General features: G+C 40.3%; 1 protein-coding gene across 1 annotated transcript in view; it reads right to left on the reverse strand.

Moving 5' to 3' along the window:
• CFAP61 (cilia and flagella associated protein 61) overlaps window positions 1–26064 on the reverse strand; it is a 227796-nt gene that overhangs the window by 145260 nt on the left and 56472 nt on the right. Inside the window, exons 14-17 of the mRNA XM_075267626.1 lie at window positions 23700–23826; window positions 21185–21262; window positions 20385–20591; window positions 17282–17416 (exon numbers count right to left, since the gene is read on the reverse strand). Of these exons, the coding sequence (XP_075123727.1) occupies window positions 17282–17416; window positions 20385–20591; window positions 21185–21262; window positions 23700–23826 (547 nt within the window). The remainder of the gene's footprint in view (window positions 1–17281; window positions 17417–20384; window positions 20592–21184; window positions 21263–23699; window positions 23827–26064) is intronic.

Below are 26064 nucleotides of genomic sequence, written 5' to 3' on the forward strand. Positions count from 1 at the left end.
GTTTTAGTAAACAGCTAAAATAACAAAACTTGTGTCACTGTCCAAATATTTCTGGCCCTAACTGTATGAAAATACCCTTAACTATTGCATTAATGAAGTATGTATATATAGTCCTCCGAATTTCCTCAATCCAAGTAGGCTATAAAATATACGTGGCCTGACCATATGGTGGTGAACCAGGCTGAATGCTTGAACTAGGTTCCAGGGTACATCATGCTTTCACTTTCCAGGTAGATTTATGGCTTAGATCTCCACTGCAAACACATTACATGTAAAGTGCTGGCTGGCGGTACATTTCCTTAGAGTAAAAGTCAGCAGGTTTCCTGTGTTTTTCCCATTACATCTCATTTGAGAGCTTGACTATTGCCCAATCGTGGCAGGCAGCAGATGGCATTGTTAGCAGGAATGTCCCCAATGTTTGTCACTTCTGCACATTTGTGAAATTAAAAGGAAGATGACCTACCTTGCCTTGAAAGCAAGATGTCAGCAGCATACAGGTGTTAATGGCATTTATGGAAAGGCTGAATGATCATTGTGCGCAGAGAACAAGACAGCCTTTTCAGCTGTCTCAGACTAGTTAACAAGTAGCCATCTGAATACAAAAAGGAAAGCGCCACATTTCATCAATAAAAGACAGCAAGAAGATTTAATGAGGATAAAATGGGACTGCAAAATAAGCAGATGAGCGCGAGACGTCTTTGGTAACAATTAAAAAGGCCATCAAGCGACAGCTCGGCAGCTGAAGTATTCTGTTGTGTTACACAGGATTAGTACATTGTACTACATTATGAAAGGCAATGCTATAAAAACAACCTGCCACCATGTCTTCCTTTCTGAAATAAAGATGATAGGGTGTAGACGTGTAAGGGTTAACACTTCTTAATTTATACATTGCTATATAAAGGGGTCACATGACAAATACTGGCCCTTCCTCATCACCGCAGAATATCCGCCAACTGTAATAACACTGATACACAATTTTTCAACTTTTTTTCTGTTGTTTTGAAATGAATAGGTGTATCTGAATGGATTTTTTCTGCAGATTCTGAAAAGGATCTTCAAATTTCCGTATCACATCAGGTTTTTTCAAAAATGATGGAAATGTGAAAATTGAAAACAACGTAATTTTTTAATGACATTGCTATATGACAACGTTTGTAAAGTGTGAAAATGTTCTCCGGAGGGATGGAATGATTGTGTAAGGGATAGATAAACATAAATACATATTTAACAGCAAACATACCAAACATACCTAACATACTGTCCGGTTGGTACGTCCCATCACTTGTATCACCGTCTGAATCGGTGTCTGTTGAGGGCTTGACATTGGACGGGGATGGCACAGGGATGTATTCACTATGGGGCACTGGTCTTATGGCAGATGGGATATTGGGATACACAATGTTACACTAACTGGTTCTGGTATGGCCCACGATTTTCACTGTGCAGAAATAGCAGTCGTCACTGTAATTTTTTGGCTCACACCACACCATGGGTACACCGAATGGCATTGATGCCCTTTTTCCACTTTTCCAGTTCCTCAACCCCTCCACACATGCATGGCACACTTTGTGAGGCGACCAAACTTTGTCCTGATCTGCTAGTTTAATCCCGAAGTATTGGAAATAGGCATTTTTCACGAAAGGCGTAATATTTTGCCTTCGTTTTTTTCCTGTCGTATAACAGCCACATATGTAGCAGAATACGTCTGGATGATTAACACAACCACGTGAAGCCATTGCACACACCACAAAGAAACAACCGAACGCGACCAGTCCCTTCTTCGCACTGACTAGATCTCCCCAGAATGGCGCCACGTGACCAATAGAAAGAAGGGAGTGATGGCATGAGGTATGAGTCATACTGCCGTGCCAAGATAACATTCTCTCATTCTCTGCTTTTGTTAGTGCAGCAAATCATGACGTCATACAGATAAATAAGTTGCATTTCCATTGTTGTATTTATTCAAACAAGTTTTGCGGAAACTTATACAATCAAAAGTTCACACAGTGCCGACAAAGCCTTGATCGACTCAAGCAAGATATTAAGCGCTATATACCCAAAAATAATAATATATAAAACTTAATAAAAGACAATTATGCGTCTTCTGACAGACCTTATTCAGAATATTTTACTTTTTTTTTTTTTTTTATATAAAAAAAAATCATTTACAATATTCTAAATAAAGTCTGTCAGATGACGTGTAATTGTCTTTCATTAAGTTTTATATACACTATATACCAAAAATAATTTTTTGGTATATAGTGCTTAATATCTTGTTTGAGTATGTATTTATGTTTATCTATCCCTTACACAATCATTCCGTCCCTCCAGATAAGATTTTCACAAGATACAAACGTTGTCATACATCAATGTGATTAAAAAATTTTAATTTTTAATTTTAATTAATTTTAAAATTTTTAATTTTCACATTTCCATCATTTGTGAAAAAAACCTGACGTGATACGGAATTTTGAAGGTCATTTTCGGAATCTGGGCAAAAAAACCATTCCGATACACCTATTCATTTCAAAACAACAAAACCTTGCGTATCAGTGTAATGCATGTTATTATAGGAATATGTCCAAGCCAGGTCAAAGCAAAGCTCTTGTACGCCCCAATATGTTTTTTTTTTTAATTTATTTTCACTGTCTTTAGGTGTTCACAAAGTCAAAGAGCAATAGAAGCAGGGGTGTACCCAGGGGCGTAACTTGAGGGGTTGCAAAGGGTGCATTCGCCCAGGAGCCTTAGGGGGCCCATAAGCACTGGCATTAGTATTGAGATTGTAGCTTCCATCCGCCCCATAAACCAAGGAGACCCACAGATTCTCCTCACCACACTAAGGTGGATTAAACTCCTTAGCACCCGTAACCATCACTATCAAGAATTTGCTGTAGGGATGAGGAAGAGGGCCCCGGACAAAAGATTGCACCCAGGCCCACAAGACTTTAGTTAAGCCAGGGCACTAAAGGCTCATTATCCTACTGCAAAAGCCCCATTCATTGCTTTTCTGGAGAGCTGCAGTCTCCCCTGCAGTAGCTTCGGGTCTGTGATGTCACTGACTACTCAGAGACTTGGGATTCAGCCCCAGTCAGAAGAATGTGTTCCAGAGAGATGAATGTGGTCATGTGACCCAGAGTGATGGATGTGGTCAGGTGATGCGGAGTGGTGGATGTGGTCATGTGATCCGGAGTGGTGGATGTGGTCATGTGACCCAGAGTGATGGATGTGGTCAGGTGATCCAGAATGGTGGATGTGGTCAGTTATTCTGGAATCAATGCAGCTGAAGATCATACAGGAACTAGAGATCAAGCCACCCCTGCAGATCTCCATGAAAGCAATTAACAGGGCTCTGGGAAAACTGGTTGTACATTAGTAATAAAGCTTCACCATGGCAGGGAATATATTGGTAATACAAAAAATTAAATAGTGAAGCTCTTACCACCTTGGAACAAAATGAATTCCAAATGCTGACTTGAACATGATGAAGAGGAGCCTCGGACTGCTACTACGGAGCCAATATAAAGACTGAAACCGGAAAAATGTTCACTCCAGTATGCTGTTTAAAATATAACTTTTAATCCAAAGCGAAGTTAAAAAATGACATTTCCGTGGAATCCAGTCATGATAAAAACAAGGAACAAAAGCCTACACGTTTCAGGAATAAAACATGCTGCCCTTAGTCATAGCTTGTTTTTGAAAATATGTGAAACCCAACTTATATACTGCTAAGCACACTGCATGGAAATCCAGATCACTTGGGTAGTTGAACTCAAAGAGTTAACTATTAAAGGCACATGAATGTAAAAAATCATACAAATAAATGACAATAGGGATTCAAACCAGAGAAGACAATTATTGTATCGATATGGCATTCTCACAAACTTATGTTATATTCCTCCTTACTATTGTGAGCTGTGTGAAAAGACACAGAACTACATCATTAATCTCTCCTCTGGGGTGAATTACCCACCAATGCATGACATAAACATAGGCACAAATACAAGAAATACAGAACGACCAGAGCAATAACAGGTGAATCTAAATATAAACAGAGCAAGATCGTGCATTGAAACTCCATGTGACTATCTCAGCGAAACACCGGCATGTCTTGACCAAAAACACACAGCTGATACCTGATGAGTATGAACAAGAGCCACTGCAAAGGAACAGGTAAGTACCAGGTAAGTGTGATGTCGTAACACAGAATATTTTATATTTGTATATGATACAGCACTTCTAGAATATTTACCATGTCAGTTTATACTCATTTTTATCCCTGTTTCACGCTTATATATTTATTTTTTCTATTGTAATGTGTTGGTATACTCTGATGGTGAGGTCTTTAGTGTGTTTTTCACACATTAACATATGTACTGCATTTATAGGTCTATTTTGTCCATATTCAGAGCTGTTTGGTAACTCTGGTATATAGGTGCCCATGGTAACTCATTGGCGCTTTTGTTCCTTGGTTTCTGTTTTACAACATCACACTTACCTTACTTGGTACTTACCTTTGCAGTGGTTCTTATTCACACTCATCAGGTATCAGCTGTGTGTTTTGTTTTTTTTTGTTTAAAGACTATTCAGGTACTGCTAATGTTATTTTAACACCCCCCCCCCCCCCCGTTTTAAAATAAAACCATGAAAACATATATGTAAATTATACTTATCGTGCACGCTGGGCGGTCATGCACAGTCTGACGTCATCTTCTGGCACGCCTTCCTCTTCTTTCGGCGACGCCCTCCGGTCCTGGCTCTTCCTCGGCTTCATCGTCCTCTTCTTCCGGCGGGATTGGTTCAAATCCGGCGCGTGCAAAGTATCGCTTGCCTCAAGGACGTGAACATACTGCCATTGAGAAACATGGCATTGGAGCGTGCGCAGTAGCCAGTATTCACGCATATGTGGGGCTCATACAGCATAATTTTGCTGATAGAGCCCCTTTAATTACATTATACTTACCTGTTTTATTTCAATTCAGTGGCTTAGGATACCGCCACAGATACTTTGATCATGACATGCCGGTGTTTCGCTGAGATAGTCACATGGAGTTTCAATTCACAATCTTGCTGTGTTTATATTTAGATTCACCTGTTATTGCTCTGGTACTTCTGTATTTCTTGTATTTGTGCCTATGTTTATGTCATACATTGGTGGGTAATTCACCCCAGAGAAGAGATTAATGATGTAGTTCTGTATCTTTTCACACAGCTCACAATAGTAAGAAGGAATATCACATAAGTTTGTGAGAATGCCATATCGATACAGTCATTTTCTTCTCTGGTTTGAATCCCTATTGTCATTTATTTGTATGATTTTTTACATTCCTGTACCTTTAATAGTTAACTCTTTAAGTTCAACTACCCAAGTGAGCTGGATTTCCATGCAATGTGCTTAGCAGTATATAAGTTGGGTTTCACATATTTTCAAAAACAAGCTATGACTAAGGGAAGCATATTTTACTCCCGAAACGCGTAAGCTTTTGTTCCTTGTTTTTATCATAACTGGATTCCATGTTCATGTCATTTTTTAATTTCGATTTGGATTAAAAATATATTGGTAAGCCTTATTATGCCTCAGATAACCCATTTAATGATACCAAGTGTATATACCATAAACTAATCCTACAAGTACATCACCTGTAAGAAATGTAAATTTATATACCTGACATATACAATTAATACAACCAAAGATTACATTACAAAGATTCAGAAAAGTGCAATATTTGAACAAAAGTTGAAAAAAAATTAAATTGAATTTCTTAAAGGGATCATTAAAAGTAATTTTTTTTTGCCCCTAACACGTAGGAATAGCCTTAAGAAATTCTATTCTTCTCCTACCTTTAGATGCCTTCTCCGGGCCGCCGTTCAGTATATAATCCGTTTTCGTCGGTATGTAATTGAGCATTGGCGAGCCCAGTGCTGCGAGGGAACTCTCCGGGCCGCCTCCTTCTTCTTCAGGAACGGCCTCTCCCTGTGTCTTCTTCCGGCGGTGGCTTCAAACTTCTAGGCCTCGGGCCTAGGGCAAAGCCTTCTGCGCATGCCGCCGGCCACAAGAAAATGGCCGCTTGCACAGTATATACAGTATATTCTTGTGGTATAATTGTTCTTTTTTAAATATATATTGTGAGCCCCATGTAGGGATCACAATATACATTTTTTTTCCTATCAGTATGTCTTTTTGTAGAATGAGAGGAAATCCATGCAAACACGGGGAGAACATACAAACTCCTTGCAGATGTTGTTCCTGGCAGGATTTCAACCCAGGACCCCAGTTCTGCAAGGCTGCAGTGCTAATCACTGAGCCACCCTGTTGCCCCTTTGTGGCACAACTTCTGTGTGGAGTCCATTAAGGGAGCTTTATAGTGTGCTGGGGTGCGAACGTGGGCATTACATGGTGTGGCAGTCACTAAGAAGGCATTATATTATATGGGTAAACTAAGGGAGCATTATGTTTTGTGGGACTCAATAAGTAACCATTATACTTTATGTGGGGAATTATACTATGTATGGGCCATTAAAAGTGCATTGTGTTGTGTGAGACCACTGTGGGGTCAATAGCCTGTGTGTGGGTGATTAAGTGAGCATTATATTGTGTGAGGGGCACTCAGGAAGTATAATATTGCATCAAGGCATTATATTGTGTGGGAACACTAAGGGGCATTAACACTATGTGTAGTACCAAAAGGGAGCATTAAACTGAGAGGGGGCCACTCTACTAAATGGGAGGCACTATGTGTGGGGAACATTACGGGAGCTTTATTCTGTGTCAGGGCCACAGAAGAGACATTATACTGTGTGGGGGTTGTGTACTGTGAGAGGTGGCGGAGAGGTTAGTTTTTACTTTACACCTCAATTTGGCAGCGATGACTCCCCTGTGGTGATATCACAGGAGCCACTCAGCTGCCATAGCAGTAAGGAGCCATCTGAAAGCTACCAGTTCTGCCAATGCTAGATTTGTATTAAACCCAGCCTCAGGCACAGGTCCAGTTTTAGAAAAAGTGGTGCCTTGGGCAAAATTAAAATCGGGGCCTCAACATCACATTTATGGAATTTAGGAGACAGTTGCAGTTCTTCCAGTGGTAACCTCTTTAATGTTCTCCCCTTTCTAACCCCCCTTTTTGTCCAAACATAATGCTAATGATAACCGTTATATCACCTAATACTTTTTTGCACCCACTTATCCATTATTTATTTTTTTATTTTTTTTTTAAATGTAGATTGTGAGCCCCACATAGAGCTCACAATGTACAGTTTTCCCTATCAGTATGTCTTTTTGAAATATGGGATGGAAATCCATGCAAACACGGGAAGAACATACAAACTCCTTGCAGATGTTTTTTTGCCCTTGGCAGGATTTGAACACCAGGACTCCAGCGCTGCAAGGCTGCAGTGCTAACCACTGAGCCACCGTGTGGCCCCTCCACTTATCCATTATTATAGTTCCTCCTTATAAATAATACTCACTGCTTATAAATATGAATGCTCCTTATCAGTAATAGCTCCTGGCTTATATATAGTCCTCCATATCAGTAATAGTCCCCTTTTCAAATAATAGTCCCACTTATCTGTAATAGTTTCTCCGTATCACTAATAGTGCTCCTTGTAAATAAAAGTGCTGCCTTATAATGAGTCCTTGCGTTAAATAATAGCCCCCTTATATATAATAGTTCCTCTCGTATAAATTATAGCCTATCTTATAGATAAGTTTCCAGCTTATAATAGCCCCCTTATACAAAAGTTTTCCCCTTATAATAGCCACCCTTATATTTAATAGTTTCTCTTGAATAATAGCCCTTATAATAGACCCCTTATATATAATAGTTCCTTCCTTATACATAATAGCCCCCTTATATATAATCATTTTCCCCTAAATTAGCTCCCTTATATAAAATAGTTTCCTCCTAATAGCCTCCTTATATTTATTAGTTTCCCCTTATAATAGTTCTATTATATATAACTAGCATCTGCCCACGACTTTGTCTGTGGGTAGGCATGCGCGCTGAACCGCTTTTATTTAGCCAAGTGATGTTGGTTCAGATCCACCGTACGGCCCCGCAGCCCCCCTTGCGCGCCCCTGCCTCCCTTGGTTTTCACGCGGCCTCGCTGCCTACCGCCTGCTCCTGGCTTCTCCCCTCTCACCCACGCACCTGCCCCCTTCCTCCCCCGCGCCATGACCTTGTTCCCCCTGGGATGACATCATCTCAGGTTCTTGAGACTATCCCAAAGTGAACATTGGCGTTAGCGGCGGGGTAGTGCAGTGGGCGACGAGGATGGTAAGTAGCCTATGTTTCAATCCGGGAGCCAAGGTAGGTATGTGTGCAATTTCAGGCCAATCCGCTCAGCCGTTTACAAACATCCAAACACACAAACATCCAAACACACAAACTTTCACATTTATAATAGGATAGGATAGTTCCTCCCTTATACATAATAGCCCCCTTATATATAAAAGTTTCTCCTTATATTAGCCCCATGATATATATCAGTTCCCCTCTTATAATAACAGGCACCTTATATTTAATAGTTCCTTTCTTATACATAAAAGCCCCCTTATATAATAGTTCTCCTTTATAGCAGCCCAACTCATATACAATAGTTCCTCCCCTTATAATAGCCCCGTTATATATAATTGTTCCTCCCTTATAACTAATAGCCCCATATATATATATATACAGTGGGGCAAAAAAGTATTTAGTCAGTCACCAATAGTGCAAGTTCCACCACTTAAAAAGATGAGAGGCGTCCGTAATTTACATCATAGGTAGACCTCAACTATGAGAGACAAAATGAGAAAACAAATCCAGAAAATCACATTGTCTGATTTTGTAAGAATTTATTTGCAAATTATGGTGGAAAAAAAGTATTTGGTCAGTAACAAAATTTCATCTCAATACTTTGTTATATATCCTTTGTTGGCAATGACAGAGGTCAAATGTTTTCTGTAAGTCTTCACAAGGTTGGCACACACTGTTGTTGGTATGTTGCCCCATTTCTCTATGCAGATCTCCTCTAGAGCAGTGATATTTTGGGGCTGTCGCTTGGCAACACGGACTTTCAACTCCCTCCAAAGGTTTTCTATAGGGTTGAGATCTGGAGACTGGCTAGGCCACTCCAGGACCTTGAAATGCTTCTTACAAAGCCACTCCTTCGTTGCCCTGGCGGTGTGCTTTGGATCATTGTCATGTTGAAAGACCCAGCCATGTTTCATCTTCAATGCCCTTGCTGATGGAAGGAGGTTTGCACTCAAAATCTCACAATACATGGCCCCATTCATTCTTTGATGTACCCGGATCAGTCGTCCTGGCCCCTTTGAAGAGAAACAGCCCCAAAGCATGATGTTTCCACCCCCATGCTTTACAGTAGGTATGGTGTCTGATGGATGCAACTCAGTATTCTTTTTCCTCCAAACACGTAAAGTGGTGTTTCTACCAAACAGTTCCAGTTTGGTTTCATCAGACCATAGGACATTCTCCCAATACTCTTCTGGATCATCCAAATGCTCTCTAGCAAACTTCAGACGGGCCCGGACATGTACTGACTTAAGCAGTGGGACATGTCTGGCACTGCAGGATCTGAGTCCCTGGCGGCGTAGTGTGTTACTGATGGTAGGCTTTGTTACATTGGTCCCAGCTCTCTGCAGTTCATTCACTAGGTCCCCCCGCGTGGTTCTGGGATTTTTGCTCACCGTTCTTGTGATCATTTTGACCCCACGGGGTGAGATTTTGCGTGGAGCCCCAGAGCGAGGGAGATTATCAGTGGTCTTGTATGTCTTCCACTTTCTAATTATTTCAATCCAAGCTGGTTGCCTATTGCAGATCAGTCTTCCCAGCCTGGTGCAGGGCTACAATTTTGTTTCTGGTGTCCTTTGACAGCTCTTTGGTCTTCACCATAGTGGAGTTTGGAGTCTGACTGTTTGAGGGTGTGCACAGGTGTCTTTTTATAGTGATAACAAGTTTAAACAGGTGCCATTACTACAGGTAATCAGTGGAGGAAAGAGGAGACTCTTAAAGAAGAAGTTACAGGTCTGTGAGAGCCAGAAATCTTGATTGCTTTTAGGTGACCAAATACTTATTTTCCACCATAATTTGCAAATAAATTCTTACAAAATCAGACAATGTGATTTTCTGGATTTGTTTTCTCATTTTGTCTCTCATAGTTGAGGTCTACCTATGATGTAAATTACAGACGCCTCTCATCTTTTTAAGTGGTGGAACTTGCACTATTGGTGACTGACTAAATACTTTTTTGCCCCACTGTAATAGTTTCCCATTTATAGTTCATGCATATCAGATCAGCAAACCCAGGATCCGTACCAGTCAGTTGTCCTTAGCAACTGATGCACAGAGAATACAGCAGAAAGCAGACAGCTCCATTCATTGTACAGTAAATGGGAGCTGATCTGCAGTAACCTGACCTGGCTGCTACACATAAAATAGAGTTGTTGGGGCAACATGGTGGCTCAGTGGTTAGCACTGCAGGCTTGCAGTGCTGAAGTCCTGGGTTTGAATTCTGCCAAGGACAACATCTGCAAGGAGTTTGTATGTTCTCCCCATGTGGGTGTTGATTTCCTCCCATACTCCAAAGACATACTGACAGGGAAAAATGTAGATTGTGAGACCTATATAAGGCACACAATCTACTTAAAAAAACAGAGCTGTCTGCTTCCTGATCCCTTCTCTGTGAACTAGCTGTTGAGAACAGTTAGGGGTTAGAAGATGTTGGGTTCTTCCAATTTGAGTGATGACCTATTAATAGGATGGATCATCCATATTTTTAGTCCAGAAAACCCCTTAGTAGCCATATATTATATACAGGGAACAGAACGTGTCCCACAGGATCTTGCAGAGACATCATTGGATCACAAAGTATAATGGAGATCACGTGTTGTCACTGCAGGCTTTCTGCGAACGTAGAAGCCATGTAAGTACGATAATAGCTACTATTCTGCACACACATTTACATCCAATGTTAGGAAAGAGTTTTATAAAAGCTCAAGGCATTGTGCAAAACCTCACAAACACCCACTTAGTCGTCCATTTACTATTACCAATCTCCATGCAAAATGAAATTGTATGTTCCTAACCATCCATAATGGTGAACACATCCCCCAAATGCTTATTAAATAAATCTGTCTCCATAATGGATGGCGTCCTTGTATTACTAGGATGTCTGCACTTCGAAATAGCTAGCTTTGTCAGAGAAAAATAACAAATTTACACAAAGGCAATGAGATAGTTAACACCCCTTTCCCTACATAACCAGTCAAAAGGAAAGACAAAACTGTACAAGTATTATTCGGCGTGCGTCTATCTTTGGAGCCAAACTCTGTTGTCTAATGACATTGACAAGCCACTTGACCTGATGTCTCTGTGGTTATTAATTCAAGAGAAAACCAATGTAACCGCTATTTAGTAAAGTACATAGTGAAAGGAATAAAAACTTTAGGCATTTACCAGCTTCACAAAATGTATTTCTGTCCTTCAGCGTGACAAGGACGAGGATTGCGCCAGTGTTCTGGAAGAGGCGGTGACGGATTCTGATCTAATATGGGAGCCAAGTGCTTTGTACAAACTTGCTCGGGAGCACAGGGGGCTCGCTGACTCAGAAACTGAGGCAATATACATACAAAAGGTAGGTGTGAAATAGCCTTTCTAAAGCCTATGCAGGGATGTGCTGATCTAAAAATGACTTTTCCTAATGATACAGCCCCTTTAATGCTCAGCTGCCCCAGTGGCGCTCAGTAATGGTATGTTCATTTGGTGCTGATTTTGAGGTGGATTCCATCCTGAATCTGACTCCTACTGCATTTAATGGGAGTCAGATGGCAAAGCAGGATATGGAAAAATAAATGTCCTGCTCCATTTTCCTACAACACAAACTTGTCCTGACATGGACATACAGTCAATACAACCAGAATTTATTAGAACCAGGAAGGGGTGAACATACCCTCTGTTCTGCCTGAAAAGGCGCCCTATCTCCCAAAATAACCGACTTGGCATTTTTTGGTTGCATGATGGGGCCAGCCCTATTTACCATTGTAGGTCATGTTTATTAACTGCATTAGACAATATGAGAGGTCGGCTCATATACATATACACACTATATATATTGTGAGAAGGTGACAGGCAGAGTGCTGGAGTCCCGATATAGCAGCTCCAGGTTTCTGACCTATGTGTCATCCAGTGCGGGTCTTGAATAGGCCTCAGCCCAGGTGTGAGTCCTGGGCTTCTTACTGGGCCAGAAAAGGCTGAAGAACCTGCACTCCACTGTAGAACCTGGGAGTGAGAGGAGTCGTCTGGGTCTGTCTTGACACACTGAGAGTCTGCCGCGTGACCTGGCACGTATACGCCGTGTGAGATTTTGAGCGCCGTATATGCTCCCATTGATTTCAATGGGAGCCTGGATCGTATACACGCGTTATTTTGCAGCCGCAAAATAATGCGGCGTATACGATCCAGGCTCCCATTGAAATCAATGGGAGCGTATACGGCGCACAAAGTCTCACACGCCGTATACGTGCCGGGTCACGCGGCACGTTACTCCATGTGAATGCACCCTAAGACTGTATTATGGTATTTTTGTTTACGTGTGCGGTTGGTAGTAAGCCACATGTACAGGTAGTTTTTTATTGTTTAGTTAGTGCTCAGACGAGCAGGGTTTTTGTTTGACATTCGTTTACCTAGAGTTAAGGCTGTATTTTATTTTGCTCATTTTGTTCCTGAAGTGAATGTTTATTTATTTTCCTTTTTTTTTTTTTTTTTTCAAAATAAACCAGTTTCCTGCATATTTTGTGTCCCTGTCTCTAAGTGGTTTGGTCTGCACCACTGCTTCTACTGAGCTACCTTCATATATATATATATATATATATATATATATATATATATATACATCATAACATAGTTGTCTAATAACACATGGTGGTGTTTGGCTATATTCACAGTCTGCTGCATCCATGTGAAAAAGAAAACAGGGATGAAAAAATAAGCTGTCAAAACCATTCAGCTATTGTAAGTAATGATTTCACCTATTCTTCTCTTGTATCAATAATTACATAATTACTATGAGCAGATGGATTGCAGAACTCAAGCAGATGGTGAGGATGGTGAAGAAGTAAACAGGCTGAAAATTGATGATTTCTTTCCCAAACAAGGATTCCATTACTTCAGAAAATAATAAATTACGGCAAATATAGTCTGGGATTAGACAGAATTGAGCCGAATACACCCAAGTTCACGATTCTACTGATGACATAATGCAACAACACTACGGTGAGCATTTTGACAATGAATTTGCAAATAGTATCTTGTAAAAGACAAGCGCACGGGGAATATTTCACAAGCTCATCATGTCCAATGGCAGTTGGCAGTTCTTCCTTCTCTAATGAACATTATTAAAACATAATTCAACAACATTTCTCTGTTTTAATCTGCATAAAACTCAGCAACTTTGCAATTTTTTTTTACCCCAATCACATAGATATCATTGATTAGTTGTTGCGCTCGGAAACAGACAGCAGTTTAGCTACACTCTATTGTCAGACGTGAACTTACAATTATATGGCATCAGATTGGGATATGAGATAGAGCCGCCCGTCACTCTGCTATGGTAACCTCGTCGTCAAACCTTCATGTAAACTCTGCACTCAGCCAAGCATATTGCAAATGCATAGGTTTTTATTGATAGAGAGATAGCAATGCAAACATGGTAAACGTGTAACCTTTCAGTCTTAGAGAGCGCACAATGACGAACAAAAGGGTAACAATACTGTGAACTTGTGAATTCCAGACTCCATATCGCACCATCTATTACAGCTTCGAACGTGAAACTGCCATCATTTATAGACAATCATCTTGACTATTTCTTACATAAATTTGACTATTTAGCATATGATTAGTTCTGCAGATTCTTGCCATTTTACAGTTTTGTTCCTAAAAATCTAAATTTTCATCTTTCTCATTTTGTAAATCTGCCTATGTCGCAAATCCTTCTGGGCATGCTCTGGATCAGACTGAAGAATGTCTTTACTGAAATCTACACATTCCCAATGTTAGTGCTTACTGGTCGACTCACTTGGTTATGAACATAGCTTTTTCGTCAACTTTACCCACAAATGTTTTATTGGGTTGAGGTCTTCGGGGGCCAATCCAGCACCTCTACTTCATTGTCATTGAACCATCTCAATGTATGCTTCAGCTCATTGTCCTGCTGGAGCTCTATGTCGTCCTTTTCATACCCATAGTACTCATCTTGTAGCATACTCACATATAGATCAGCATTGAGATCACCACTGATCCTGGTCAAGTATTCAGTGCCTTTGGATATTAAACAACCCCATATCATCAGGCTTCCTCTACTAAACTTGACAGTTCCTTCAGTTTCTTGATCTCATCTATCCTTTTGCTCATCAGTCTACCTTCTTCCGACACAGATTGCACCAGAAGCTAATTTTCAATAGTCTTACTATGCAGAGTAGAGTCACAGCTTCACATTAATGCATAAAATAATAGATAGCTTATTGTCTTACTTTTATCCAACGGAATGAGACCCAAAGAAGTATCCTGGAGATGCACGGAGAACCTTCCGGTAGGTAAGGAGAGAATGGCAATAAATATCCATTTATTGCTAATTTTCAATAGCTTCTGGTGCAATCTGTGTCTGAAGGAGGTCTACAATATAAGACCGAGATGTTATACATGTTTACAATGTTTGGACTGCGATCTCTCTACCAATAAAAACCTACACATTCAGATGTCCTGATGACCTGACCGCCTTGGTAGCTATCAAGATGCATTGACACAGTTTCCTAGTTTTCACGATTAAACTTGGGAAATAAAAAGTTGTTTAAAGGGGCTGTATCAGCAAAATTATGCTAATAGATCCCCACATATGCGTGAATATCCTTTAAAAAGGCTATTCAGGCACTGTAAAATGTTATATTAAACCCCGGTCCTGTTTTTAAATAAAAGCATTAAAACATATATGCAAATCGCACCTGAACGTGCACCATGGGCGGGGATGCACGGTGCGACGTCAGCTTTGGGCACGCCTACCTCTTCTGTCTTCTTGTAGTGACACCCTCTGGTTCCGTGTCTTCTTCCGTCTTCTTGTCTTCAAATCCCGCGCCTGTGTAGTAGCGCTTCCCTCCAAAGCGCTACTGCGCAGACTCACTCGCCATTTTACTTAATGGCAGTTCGTGAGTGTACTGCGCAGTAGCGCTCCGGAGGGAAGTGCTACTACACAGGCGCGGGATTTGAAAACAAGAAGACGGAAGAAGACACGGAACCAGAGGGCGTCACTACAAGAAGACAGAAGAGGTAGGTGTGCCCAAAGCTGACGCCGCACCGTGCATCCCCGCCCATGGTGCACGTTCAGGTACGATTAGCATATATGTTTTCATGCTTTTATTTAAAAACGGGACCGGGGTTTAATATAACATTTACGGGCCTGAATAGCCTTTTTAAAGGCTATTCACGCATATGTGGGGCTCTATTAGCATAATTTTGCTGATACAGCCCCTTTAAGAAAAATTTTCAGCAATGGAAGGCTCTGTCATCGATTATGAAGCATTGATGGACAAGAATCATGGAGAGAAATCTGCCTGCAAAAAGGAGCACTAAGTCACTGGCAGACACATATGATAGCAGCTTATCTGCCTTAAAGGGATTTTCTGGTCCCAAATGGAGTTTTCATACTGATGACCAACACACAGGATAGGTCATCAGTTTGAGATCAGTGGTGGCTCTGACACCTGAACCCCATACAGATCAGCTGTTACATTACCCCCCAGGTGCCAGAAAGGGGTGTAGTGGACAGGGAGTGTCAACAGGCTGCTCCTATTCAAATAAAAGCAGCGGCCCTATTCATTGCATAGCAGTAGTTCTGCTCCTACTACTGTACTTGAATAGAGGAGCCTGCACTCACTCACTGTCCACTGCACCAACACCAGGCATTTGGAAGCTAATGCGACAGCTGATCTGTGTGGGGTCCAGTAGGCAGACCCCAACAGATCATATACTGATGACCTATTCTGTAGAAAACTCCATTTGGAGCCAGAAAATCCCTTTAAGAAAGAAGAATGAGGCATGTTGAAATCCTCCCTGAATTACCTTTGTGGTAAAGGTAGGAAACACTCATATAGATTACATGGTGACTAGCCCAGCCAAAATGGTTTAGCCGAGGTACATCTACCATGTATGCCCACCTTTAGTTTTTGTGTTATAAATGCCACCTGAGCTTTCATAACACCCTAAACTGAAATGCCAGGAAACAAGTTTTGAGTTTAGCTTTAGGCATGAATAGAGAAGTAAAATTCATCTACCTCTACAACGTACTCACGTTACTGTTACATTGTGTTGGAACCTCCTCTGCAGTTTCTGTACAATTTGACAAGAAGATTAGCGAACCGTTCAACTATAATCTTCTGAAGATGGGTACCATGACATAACCCAACAAACCTGTCATATGATATTGGATTGGCTTTCCATAATAAAGAAAAACTATGAGGCAGATGTGAACACAGCCTTACTCTCAAAACAGAAAAAAAATCTCTTGACAAGAGACTATTCTTTTATTTCCATCCGCACTGCTAAATTTAATGTCAAATGGCAAAATTCACAGCTTTTTCCTGAATTCATGGATAAATGTGACTGCCACAATGCATACAGGGACAACTCTGCTGTTGTGAGTCTGTAATGGCAGTGGAGGCAGGACCGTCACCTACAATGGCGAAGATCGAAACAGCCACATGTATGGGGAGGGGGCATTTATATACTAACATCAGGACCTACACAGTTATGGACACCAGTGCTTGGGGCCACAGTCAGTAAAATGATAGTAGTGGAAAGATACTTATGATCAATAATACTCAGTTCACACCAGAGCCACTACCATACCTGAGTTGTCCTTACAGAAAGGAGTGATAAGTGCTATAATAGTGGAAAATCACATATCTAACAGTGGGTACTGCTAGGCGAACCAACAGATACTCCGTGCTGAGCACTAGTCCTGTGTATTAGTATGTTTTTGGTTTATGGAACCCTTATTAGTTGGATCAGATTCTGGCATTACCCTTGTGATGTTAGGCATGTGAGTTTCCTCTATATTCTGGCTATCTACATTTAACCAGTGGGACACGGCTCATCCTGTAAGGGTATGAAGGCCCAGATCTGTGTAATTAAGAAGCAACCTATTCATACTAAGACAGTAATTCTATGCCATCTGCCAAACCTTGTAGAGCCTGGCATGGTGCCTGTTGCCTGCTGTAGCTTCTGTTACCCACCTGATCCTTGGAGACCTGCTTTGATGGAGCGTTTATGCCAAGCTTTTCCAGAGGATAGACAATCTGTCGTCTTGGTCGCACGGGAACCATGTAATGAAGGGCAGATGTCAGTGAATGGGCGCAGGGATTCTTAAACTGAAAGACAACCATCTTCATTTTAGTGAGAAGAATGTCAACGCGCCTCGCAGATGTTTAGCAAACACAGAATTCTTAACAGACTTGGCAAATTGAAAGCGGGGGTTAGAGAAAAATACTAACAAATAAACCTAGTGTTGGAGCGGAGGAATGAGGCAAACATAATACCGCCACTAATGAAGATAATTATGAGAGTAATTACATTACCATCTCTGTGGGAATGGCAGATAAACAAGTGGCTTGGTTTATGGCATTTTGCTGTACCAGTATTTTTCCCAGGAGCGCATTCTCTCACTACCAATCATAAATTAGCTCATCCTACCTCCATCCATTTTGCTTACAACTTGCTACTATGTCACATGATGAGAAAAAAGTAGTAAGATAATATGTCATCTATCCAGTCAGTGACGCTTACTTTTCAGTATTCTGCCAATGGCGCAGAAAATATAGTATATTGCTCCTATGATACAGTATATTGCTCCTATGATAATATAGTATATTGCTCCTATGATAATATAGTATATTACTCCTATGATAATATAGTATATTGCTCTTATGATAATGTAGTATATTGCTTCTAAGATAATATAGTATATTACTCCTATGATAATATAGTATATTACTCCTATGATAATATAGTATATTGCTCTTATGATAATATAGTATATTACTCATATGATAATATAGTATATTACTCCTATGATAATATAGTATATTACTCCTATGATAATATAGTATATTGCTCTTATGATAATATAGTATATTACTCATATGATAATATAGTATATTACTCCTATGATAATATAGTATATTACTCCTATGATAATATAGTATATTGCTCTTATGATAATATAGTATATTACTCATATGATAATATAGTATATTACTCCTATGATAATATAGTATATTACTCCTATGATAATATAGTATATTGCTCTTATGATAATATAGTATATTGCTTCTATGATAATATAGTATATTGCTTCTATGATAATATACTACTGTATATTGCTCCTATGATTATATAGTATATTACTCCTATGATTATATAGTATATTACTCCTATGATAATATAGTATATTACTCTTATGATAATATAGTATATTACTCCTATGATAATATAGTATATTGCTCTTATGATAATATAGTATATTGCTTCTATGATAATATAGTATATTGCTCTTATGATAATATAGTATATTGCTTCTATGATAATATAGTATATTGCTCATATGATTATATAGTATATTACTCCTATGATAATATAGTATATTGCTCTTATGATAATATAGTATATTGCTTCTATGATAATATAGTACTGTATATTGCTCTTATGATAATATAGTATATTGCTCATATGATTATATAGTATATTACTCCTATGATAATATAGTATATTGCTCATATGATTATATAGTATATTACTCCTATGATAATATAGTATATTGCGCCTATGATTATATAGTATATTACTCCTATGATAATACAGTATATTGCGCCTATGATTATATAGTATATTACTCCTATGATAATATAGTATATTGCTCTTATGATAATATAGTATATTGCTTCTATGATAATATAGTACTGTATATTGCTCTTATGATAATATAGTATATTGCTCATATGATTATATAGTATATTACTCCTATGATAATATAGTATATTGCTCATATGATAATATAGTATATTACTCCTATGATAATATAGTATATTGCTCTTATGATAATATAGTATATTGCTTCTATGATAATATAGTACTGTATATTGCACCTATGATTATATAGTATATTGCTCTTATGATAATATAGTATATTGCTCATATGATTATATAGTATATTACTCCTATGATAATATAGTATATTGCTCCTATGATACAGTATATTGCTCCTATGATAATATAGTATATTGCTCCTATGATAATATAGTATATTGCTCCTATGATTATATAGTATATTGCTCTTATGATAATATAGTATATTGCTCTTATGATAATATAGTATATTGCTTCTATGATATCGTATATTGCTCATATGATAATATAGTATATTGCTTCTATGATAATGATAATATAATATATTGCTCATATGATAATATAGTATATTGTGCCTAGGATAATATGGTATATTGTGCCTATGATAATATAGTATATTACTCCTATGATATAATATATTGCGCTTATGATAATATAGTATATTGCTCATATGATAATATAGTATATTGCTCTTATGATAATATAGTATATTGCTCTTATGATAATATAGTATATTGCTCTTATGATAATATAGTATATTGCTCCTATGATTATATAGTATATTGCTCTTATGATAATATAGTATATTGCTCCTATGATTATATAATATATTGGTCCAATGATAATATAGTATATTGATCTACAATGTTGTGTTATATAGTTGATACTGTAACTTTTACACCTATACTTGCATGTGGGCAGTTTACTGTATCTCACTATTTCTGACCCGGATAATGTTTAAAGGGAATCTATCCTGACATGTCTGCCTCAGTTAAAGGGAGTCTGCCACCAGACCCCAGCACCGCAGATAGATAGGTTAGGCCCTAGGGTCATCTGAATCAAACAGGTTTTCCTCATGTGAATCAGTTTCTCTGTTGCCGAGATATCACCTTTTCTGTCAATATGCAAATGAGATTTTTGGAGCAACAAGGGCATTACCATTACTCCATAGAGGTAAGCAGCAATGCCCTTGTTGCTCCAAAGAGTTTGTTTGACTTTTTAAAGGATTTGCTGCAAATTAGAAAAAAAAGGATCCCAGTGAACATCATCACACCATCCCCTCTCTTCCTGCACGTCTCGCAGCGGTCTGCTCTGCGAATGGTGGTTGTTTTGGATTTTGGCAGGTGGTCACAGGTGGTTAATGTGACTGGACTGTGTAATTTAATTGAAGATAACTACAGAGAATTCCTCATTTTTAGGGATAAGTTAAGTTACCTGATGCTTGTCATATGGTGGGTATACAGGATAATATAGAGAGGACTTGTGGGATAAGCGGAGAATCTCTTTTAGGAAATGCCTGCCGTAGTGTCTGAATATAGGATTGAGAGCGTAATGGTGGAGATGTCCATGCTCATCCCGCTGATGATGGGTAAAGTAGATGAAGTCTTCAATGTTGTAGTGTGACCGAATGTACTCAATGTCCTACAAAGCAATAAGGAAGAATGAACAAGGAACACAGTATGTATGGCTACAATGAGTTTCTAAGGAGGGTATATTTTTATAAGAAGTATAAAAAAAATTGTCTGCAATTTTTTATATGTATATTCAGTCTGCATGGAAAACATCACTAGAACAGGGGTGATTTACACCCTAGCTGAAAGGAGCGCCAGGACGAAATGTGATTGGCCACTCCAGTCATTTCAAAGGGAACCGCTTGAGTTAGCCAAAATATAACAGGAGGCTATCTCCACTGAAATGAATGGAACAGTGGTACGTTTTTTCAGACCTGCCGCTTCATTCATCCCAGTTCTCATGGACTATGGTAATCCTTGTGGATAAACCCCCACTGATGCCCTCTGGTCTAGATAAAGGGATGGTCTTTTCAGAGTTAGCCTTTTATTTTTTTATTTTTATGTTTTCATTATATATATATAATAAAAATATTTTTATATTCATGTATGTATATAATTTGGAGGTCCTCAGCATCACTGAATTTGGTTTTACCATATTGGATGCAGACACACATATACATTTACCAGTACAGATAACTATACAGTGAATATAAAACAATATACCTCTTCATTTCTGAGAACAGCAATGCCAACAATCTGGTCTGCTACTTCAGCAACAAACGCCTGCACCGGTGTCCCATCCTGAAATAGGTTATATGGATAACAAGAGTAACCATCTGACCCACAAATGCAGATTTACATATACAGATAGACTCATTGGTTAAAAAATAAAATAAAATAAATAAATAACAGTCCAAGGAGGAGTTGTTGGAAATGAATGAAACTTAATTTGCGAATGTGATGATAATATATGTAAGAGATTCCAATATTAGACCGAAAGGATTATTGGGGAAAACTGTACAATTACCCTGTTGGACCCTCTGTAGCCTGAATACAAGATGAGATACAATTGGGCATGGAGGCGTACAGTTTCTTTGTAAGGTATCCTGCAGCACATTTGTCCTCAGATGTTACTGATGAAAACGTAGATTTTGCAAAGTCTCAGGCTGCCGAAGTTGCCATCCCAACCTGTCCCATAAGCATTTAAAGGGGTTGTCCCATCATAAGGATCCTAGCTATACTGCTTGTTAATGTGGATGTAAGACTTTTCCTAAATACATTGCTTCAGCAAAACTGCTTTGTTTGTCCACTATCTTACGTTATTCATTTTTTTTTGACACATCCCTTGACTTATCTGGTCATAAGTCAAGTGATGTATCTGCTGCTCTCAGGGGGGAGGGAGGAGGGGCTAAGTGCACGGGAGCGAGCCTGGATGCCGGGGAGTGTAGACGCCGGCACAAATGCCTGCAACATCGCTATGCTCCTGCTCTGCATGAAGCCAGCAGCAGCAGGAGCGATGCTGCTATTCCAGAGGGGAGGGGAGGGGGGGGGGGTGGAGGAGCGGAATAACAGGAGCTCCTGCTGCTGCTGGCTTCATGCAGGGCAGGAGCGTAGCGATGTTGCAGACACCTGTGCCGGCGTCTACACTCCCCGGTATCCGCCTCTCTATTACAGCGGATGCCGGGTCTGTAGTCGCACTGTGAAGGCTAGACTGGTCTCACTATCTATGAGTGTGCACGCAGGGCCAGCAGCATCTCACCGCTGGCTTTGCATATGTAACCCCGCCCACCAATGACGCAACAAAGCCGGAAGAAAGAAGAATTTACAGCAACAAAGACTGGTGAGTATGCGACGTGGGAATACCCCTTTAATTGACAATAAATCTTGCTTGCTCTTACTGTTGTTTTTCTTAGGGTGCATTCACACTGAGTAAACGCTAGCTTATTCTGAACGTAAAACACGTTCAGAATAAGCGGCGTCTAAAGCAGCTCCATTCATTTCTATGGGAGCGGGGATACCAGCGCTCCCCATAGAAATGAATGGGCTGCTTCTTTCACTCCGTGCAGTCCCATTGAAGTGAATGGGGAGTGCCGGCGTGTACGCTCCGGCATGAGCAGAGCTTGCCGTATACGCCGGCACTCCCCATTCACTTCAATGGGACTGCACGGAGTGAAAGAAGCAGCCCATTCATTTCTATGGGGAGCGCTCGTATCCCCGCTCCCATAGAAATGAATGGAGCTGCTTTAGACGCCGCTTATTCTGAACGTGTTTTACGTTCAGAATAAGCTAGCGTTTACTCAGTGTGAATTCACCCTTAGTCTGGTGATACACCCCCTCCCAAAGTTTAGCAGCTGTGCATGTGTAGGCAATAGTGTCTAACCAAGTGGTACACTACCCAAAAGTAGCTTCTGAGAGGCTTTTCATAAAGCAGCGAGGTAAGCACTTACGCATCCAGTATCTAGTTAGACCACAGCTGTAGAAATAACTGCATACCAAATTTCGCAGTGATTCCAACATTTCTATCTGGGTGTGATACTTTCTTTTTGTCAATGAACATACTGCATAGTCACCACATGCACGTCTGACAGATATGAATAGTACGTTATATAAATCCCACATACTCACAGACTAACTCTGCAATTGTACAACCAATCATTCACAGGCTAAGTTCACACAGAGTTTTTGCAGTCTGATTTTGAGGCGGAATACGACTCTAAATCCGACTCAAAAAACACCTCCAATTCATTTCAATGGGAGTCTGTAGCAGTTTTGCTTCGCTCTATCTGCGCCTAAACAGTACCGGAATGGTGCAGCAGAAAGCTGAAGCTCTGCCGTGAGAATTCTACAATGGGGAGCAGGCGAGCCAGAAAATGAAGAGGAATCTAGCCGGACGTCTGCCTCAAATTCCTCTTCGTTTTCAGCAGTGTGAACTGTCTCTGACATCTATGGGCAATCGCTAACGCAAAATAATTTGTAGCTTTCTCTAATGAAAAGCAACCTTGCAAATCTTCGGGGCAGAACAAAGACTTCACCCATGAAATGCTTTCAATAACTGTTACCTTGTTTATTTGCAGCGGAGGAATCTATCATTTTCAGCTTTATCAACAGGAATGTCTCCCTTGAGCTGCCCGTGGCAGCAGATATTGACTTTAAATTTAGCATTGTAACACATGACAGTAATGACAAGTTTGGGAATGAGTTAGTCAGTGTCATATAAGTTGTGAATGATTCTACTCACGGCATCTCTCCGTGCATGGTTGTAGATATTAAGGTCATCCAGTATGCTTTCATGGAGGTGGAGGCTTTCTAGCAGCTTTTTAATGGCTGGCACATCGCTGGACGTTGCTGCCCTCACCTGTAACAAGCTGAAGTGCAGGTAGAAGACTCGAGTAAATGATTAGTTTATAACGGCATGAAATGTAATTGCAGATTAAATGTACTAATGCGGCCTATTATGAGCGGGAGCTGGTAGACGCACAATGTGCAGAGCGGAGGCCCACAGGAGCTGTTCTTTCAGGACCATTATTCCCAGGCAGGAAGTAACACTGAGAAGCTTGTGGAAATACAGCTACAATACCATTAGCACATTAATCCCTCTGGCTTTTTAGTACTTATGCACACAGTCTAGTTTAGATCTCAGAGGGAACGTTGTATGGCATGGCACTGGGATAATGAAAAACCTGCACTTCCATGTCTTGTAAGAATACAAAAAATGTGATTCGCTAAGATCAAGGATTTTACTATGTGATTTGGTGATGTAATTACTATGCTTAAACTTTGTGCCTTCTTTCCCCAGAATGTAAAGGCAGTTCGATAGATCAGGTTCACCTGAAAATAACACCTTTGCCTCTGCTGAGATATTCATTTATTTTTCAATATGTAAATGAGCAGTCTGGAGCACTGAGTGCATCTCTGTTGCTCCATACTGTTCTAATACTCCATGCTGCCCCCCTCCCTTCTTTGAGTGATGGGGTCAGGGACCTATTCTGAAATACCGCCTGGCTTTGTAGGGTGCAGCAATTTGTAACATGTTCTGGTCTTATTCAATACAAAAGAAATGGCAATCATTGGTTCATGTGGGTCACCAATGTGGCCAGTGATTACCTGAGCAAATTTTTTCGGTTTCTGGGGAAGGGACCAAGATGTAGAAAACAGTGGGGGGGGGGGCAGACAGCATCAGAAAGGAATTGCCCAAAGCATTCAATCAGGAGCAGGGGGTAACTACTGGGGTAGCAGTGGTAGCGGCTGCTACAGGGCCCGGGACACTACTGCTGTGGATTTCTATTTTTTTTGCAGGTTACAGGCCCTATTTACTTACCGTTCCTGGCTCCTGCTCACAGCCGCCTCCGCAGAAGGGATCAGTGGCCAGGATCAGTAAGTGAGGCCGCGGGCCTAAAATCCCCACAAACACTATTATTATACTCAGGGGGTCTTTTCAGATACACTATATGAAAAGTATAATGATCAGAGGGCTAGGGGAGGTGAGGGAACATAAAAAACGCTATCACTTACCTCTCTTGGCTCCGGAAGACTTCAGGCCTACTTGTCTGACGTCCCAGATGTCACATGGGCCGGGCTTGCATCCTTATGCGTCGTGACGCAAGCCCCGGCCCAAGTGACGTCTCTTCCATCACCGAAGATGGACGACATCAGCGGGGAGTGCACCGGAGCTCAGGAGAGGTAAGTAACAGTGTTTTTTATGTTTGTATCCTCTCCTGGGTCTCCGATTATTATACTCTGGGGTCTGAAAAGACCACAGAGTATAATAATTGTTTAAGGGTGATTCACAATGGGAGGGTTGGGGGGCACACCATGTCAAAAGTTTGCCACGGGGCTCCGCCATTCCTAGTTACGTCACTGGTCAGGACTCAACTTTTACTTCTTCAAAGGGTATTCAGTTGATGGATAGTCGAAGAGTAGGTCATTGCTATACCTTCAACGGGGCCAATATCAGCAAAAAGAAGCAGATCTCAATAGATCTTCAGTGCAGTGCTTGCCACAAGAGTGTTCATATGAGCGTGCCTTCCACTGCTCAGCCCAGATCAATCTTTTCATCCCCATGAATCATATATTGATTATCTATATTAAAGCAGATCCTGGGAAAATTATATTGATGATGTGTCCTTAGGCTATATCATCAATATCAGATTGGCAGTGGTCTGACACATGGGTGCCCACCATTCTGCAGGAAGCAGATAGCGCTGTTCTCTGTATAGTGGCCGTGCTAAATGACTGCAGCTCAGCTCCTATGTGAGTGAATGGGAGTTGAACTGCAGTAACTCTATTCTCTGTATAGCAGCAATTGAGCGCTGCAGATCGGCATCAGTGTTTGTTGTAAGTTCCCTGCTGATATGATAACCTATTCTAAGAAAAGGTCATCAATATCCTTAAACCCCTTTAAGAATAGTCTATTACTTGAAAATACCATTGTTTCAACTGTATAGAAAAAACATCTTTAGGTTGCACTTTTCCTATACAATACCATAATAGTTTTTAATAATGGGACCTTATGGGGATGCAAACCACTGTATGCCTATAAAGTGTAAAACAATACATGGGGCAACACGGTGGCTCAGTGGTTAGCATTGCAGTGCTGGAGTCCT

The sequence above is a fragment of the Leptodactylus fuscus genome, chromosome 3 (genome assembly GCF_031893055.1).
Source record: "Leptodactylus fuscus isolate aLepFus1 chromosome 3, aLepFus1.hap2, whole genome shotgun sequence".
Classification (NCBI taxonomy): Eukaryota; Metazoa; Chordata; class Amphibia; order Anura; family Leptodactylidae; genus Leptodactylus; species Leptodactylus fuscus.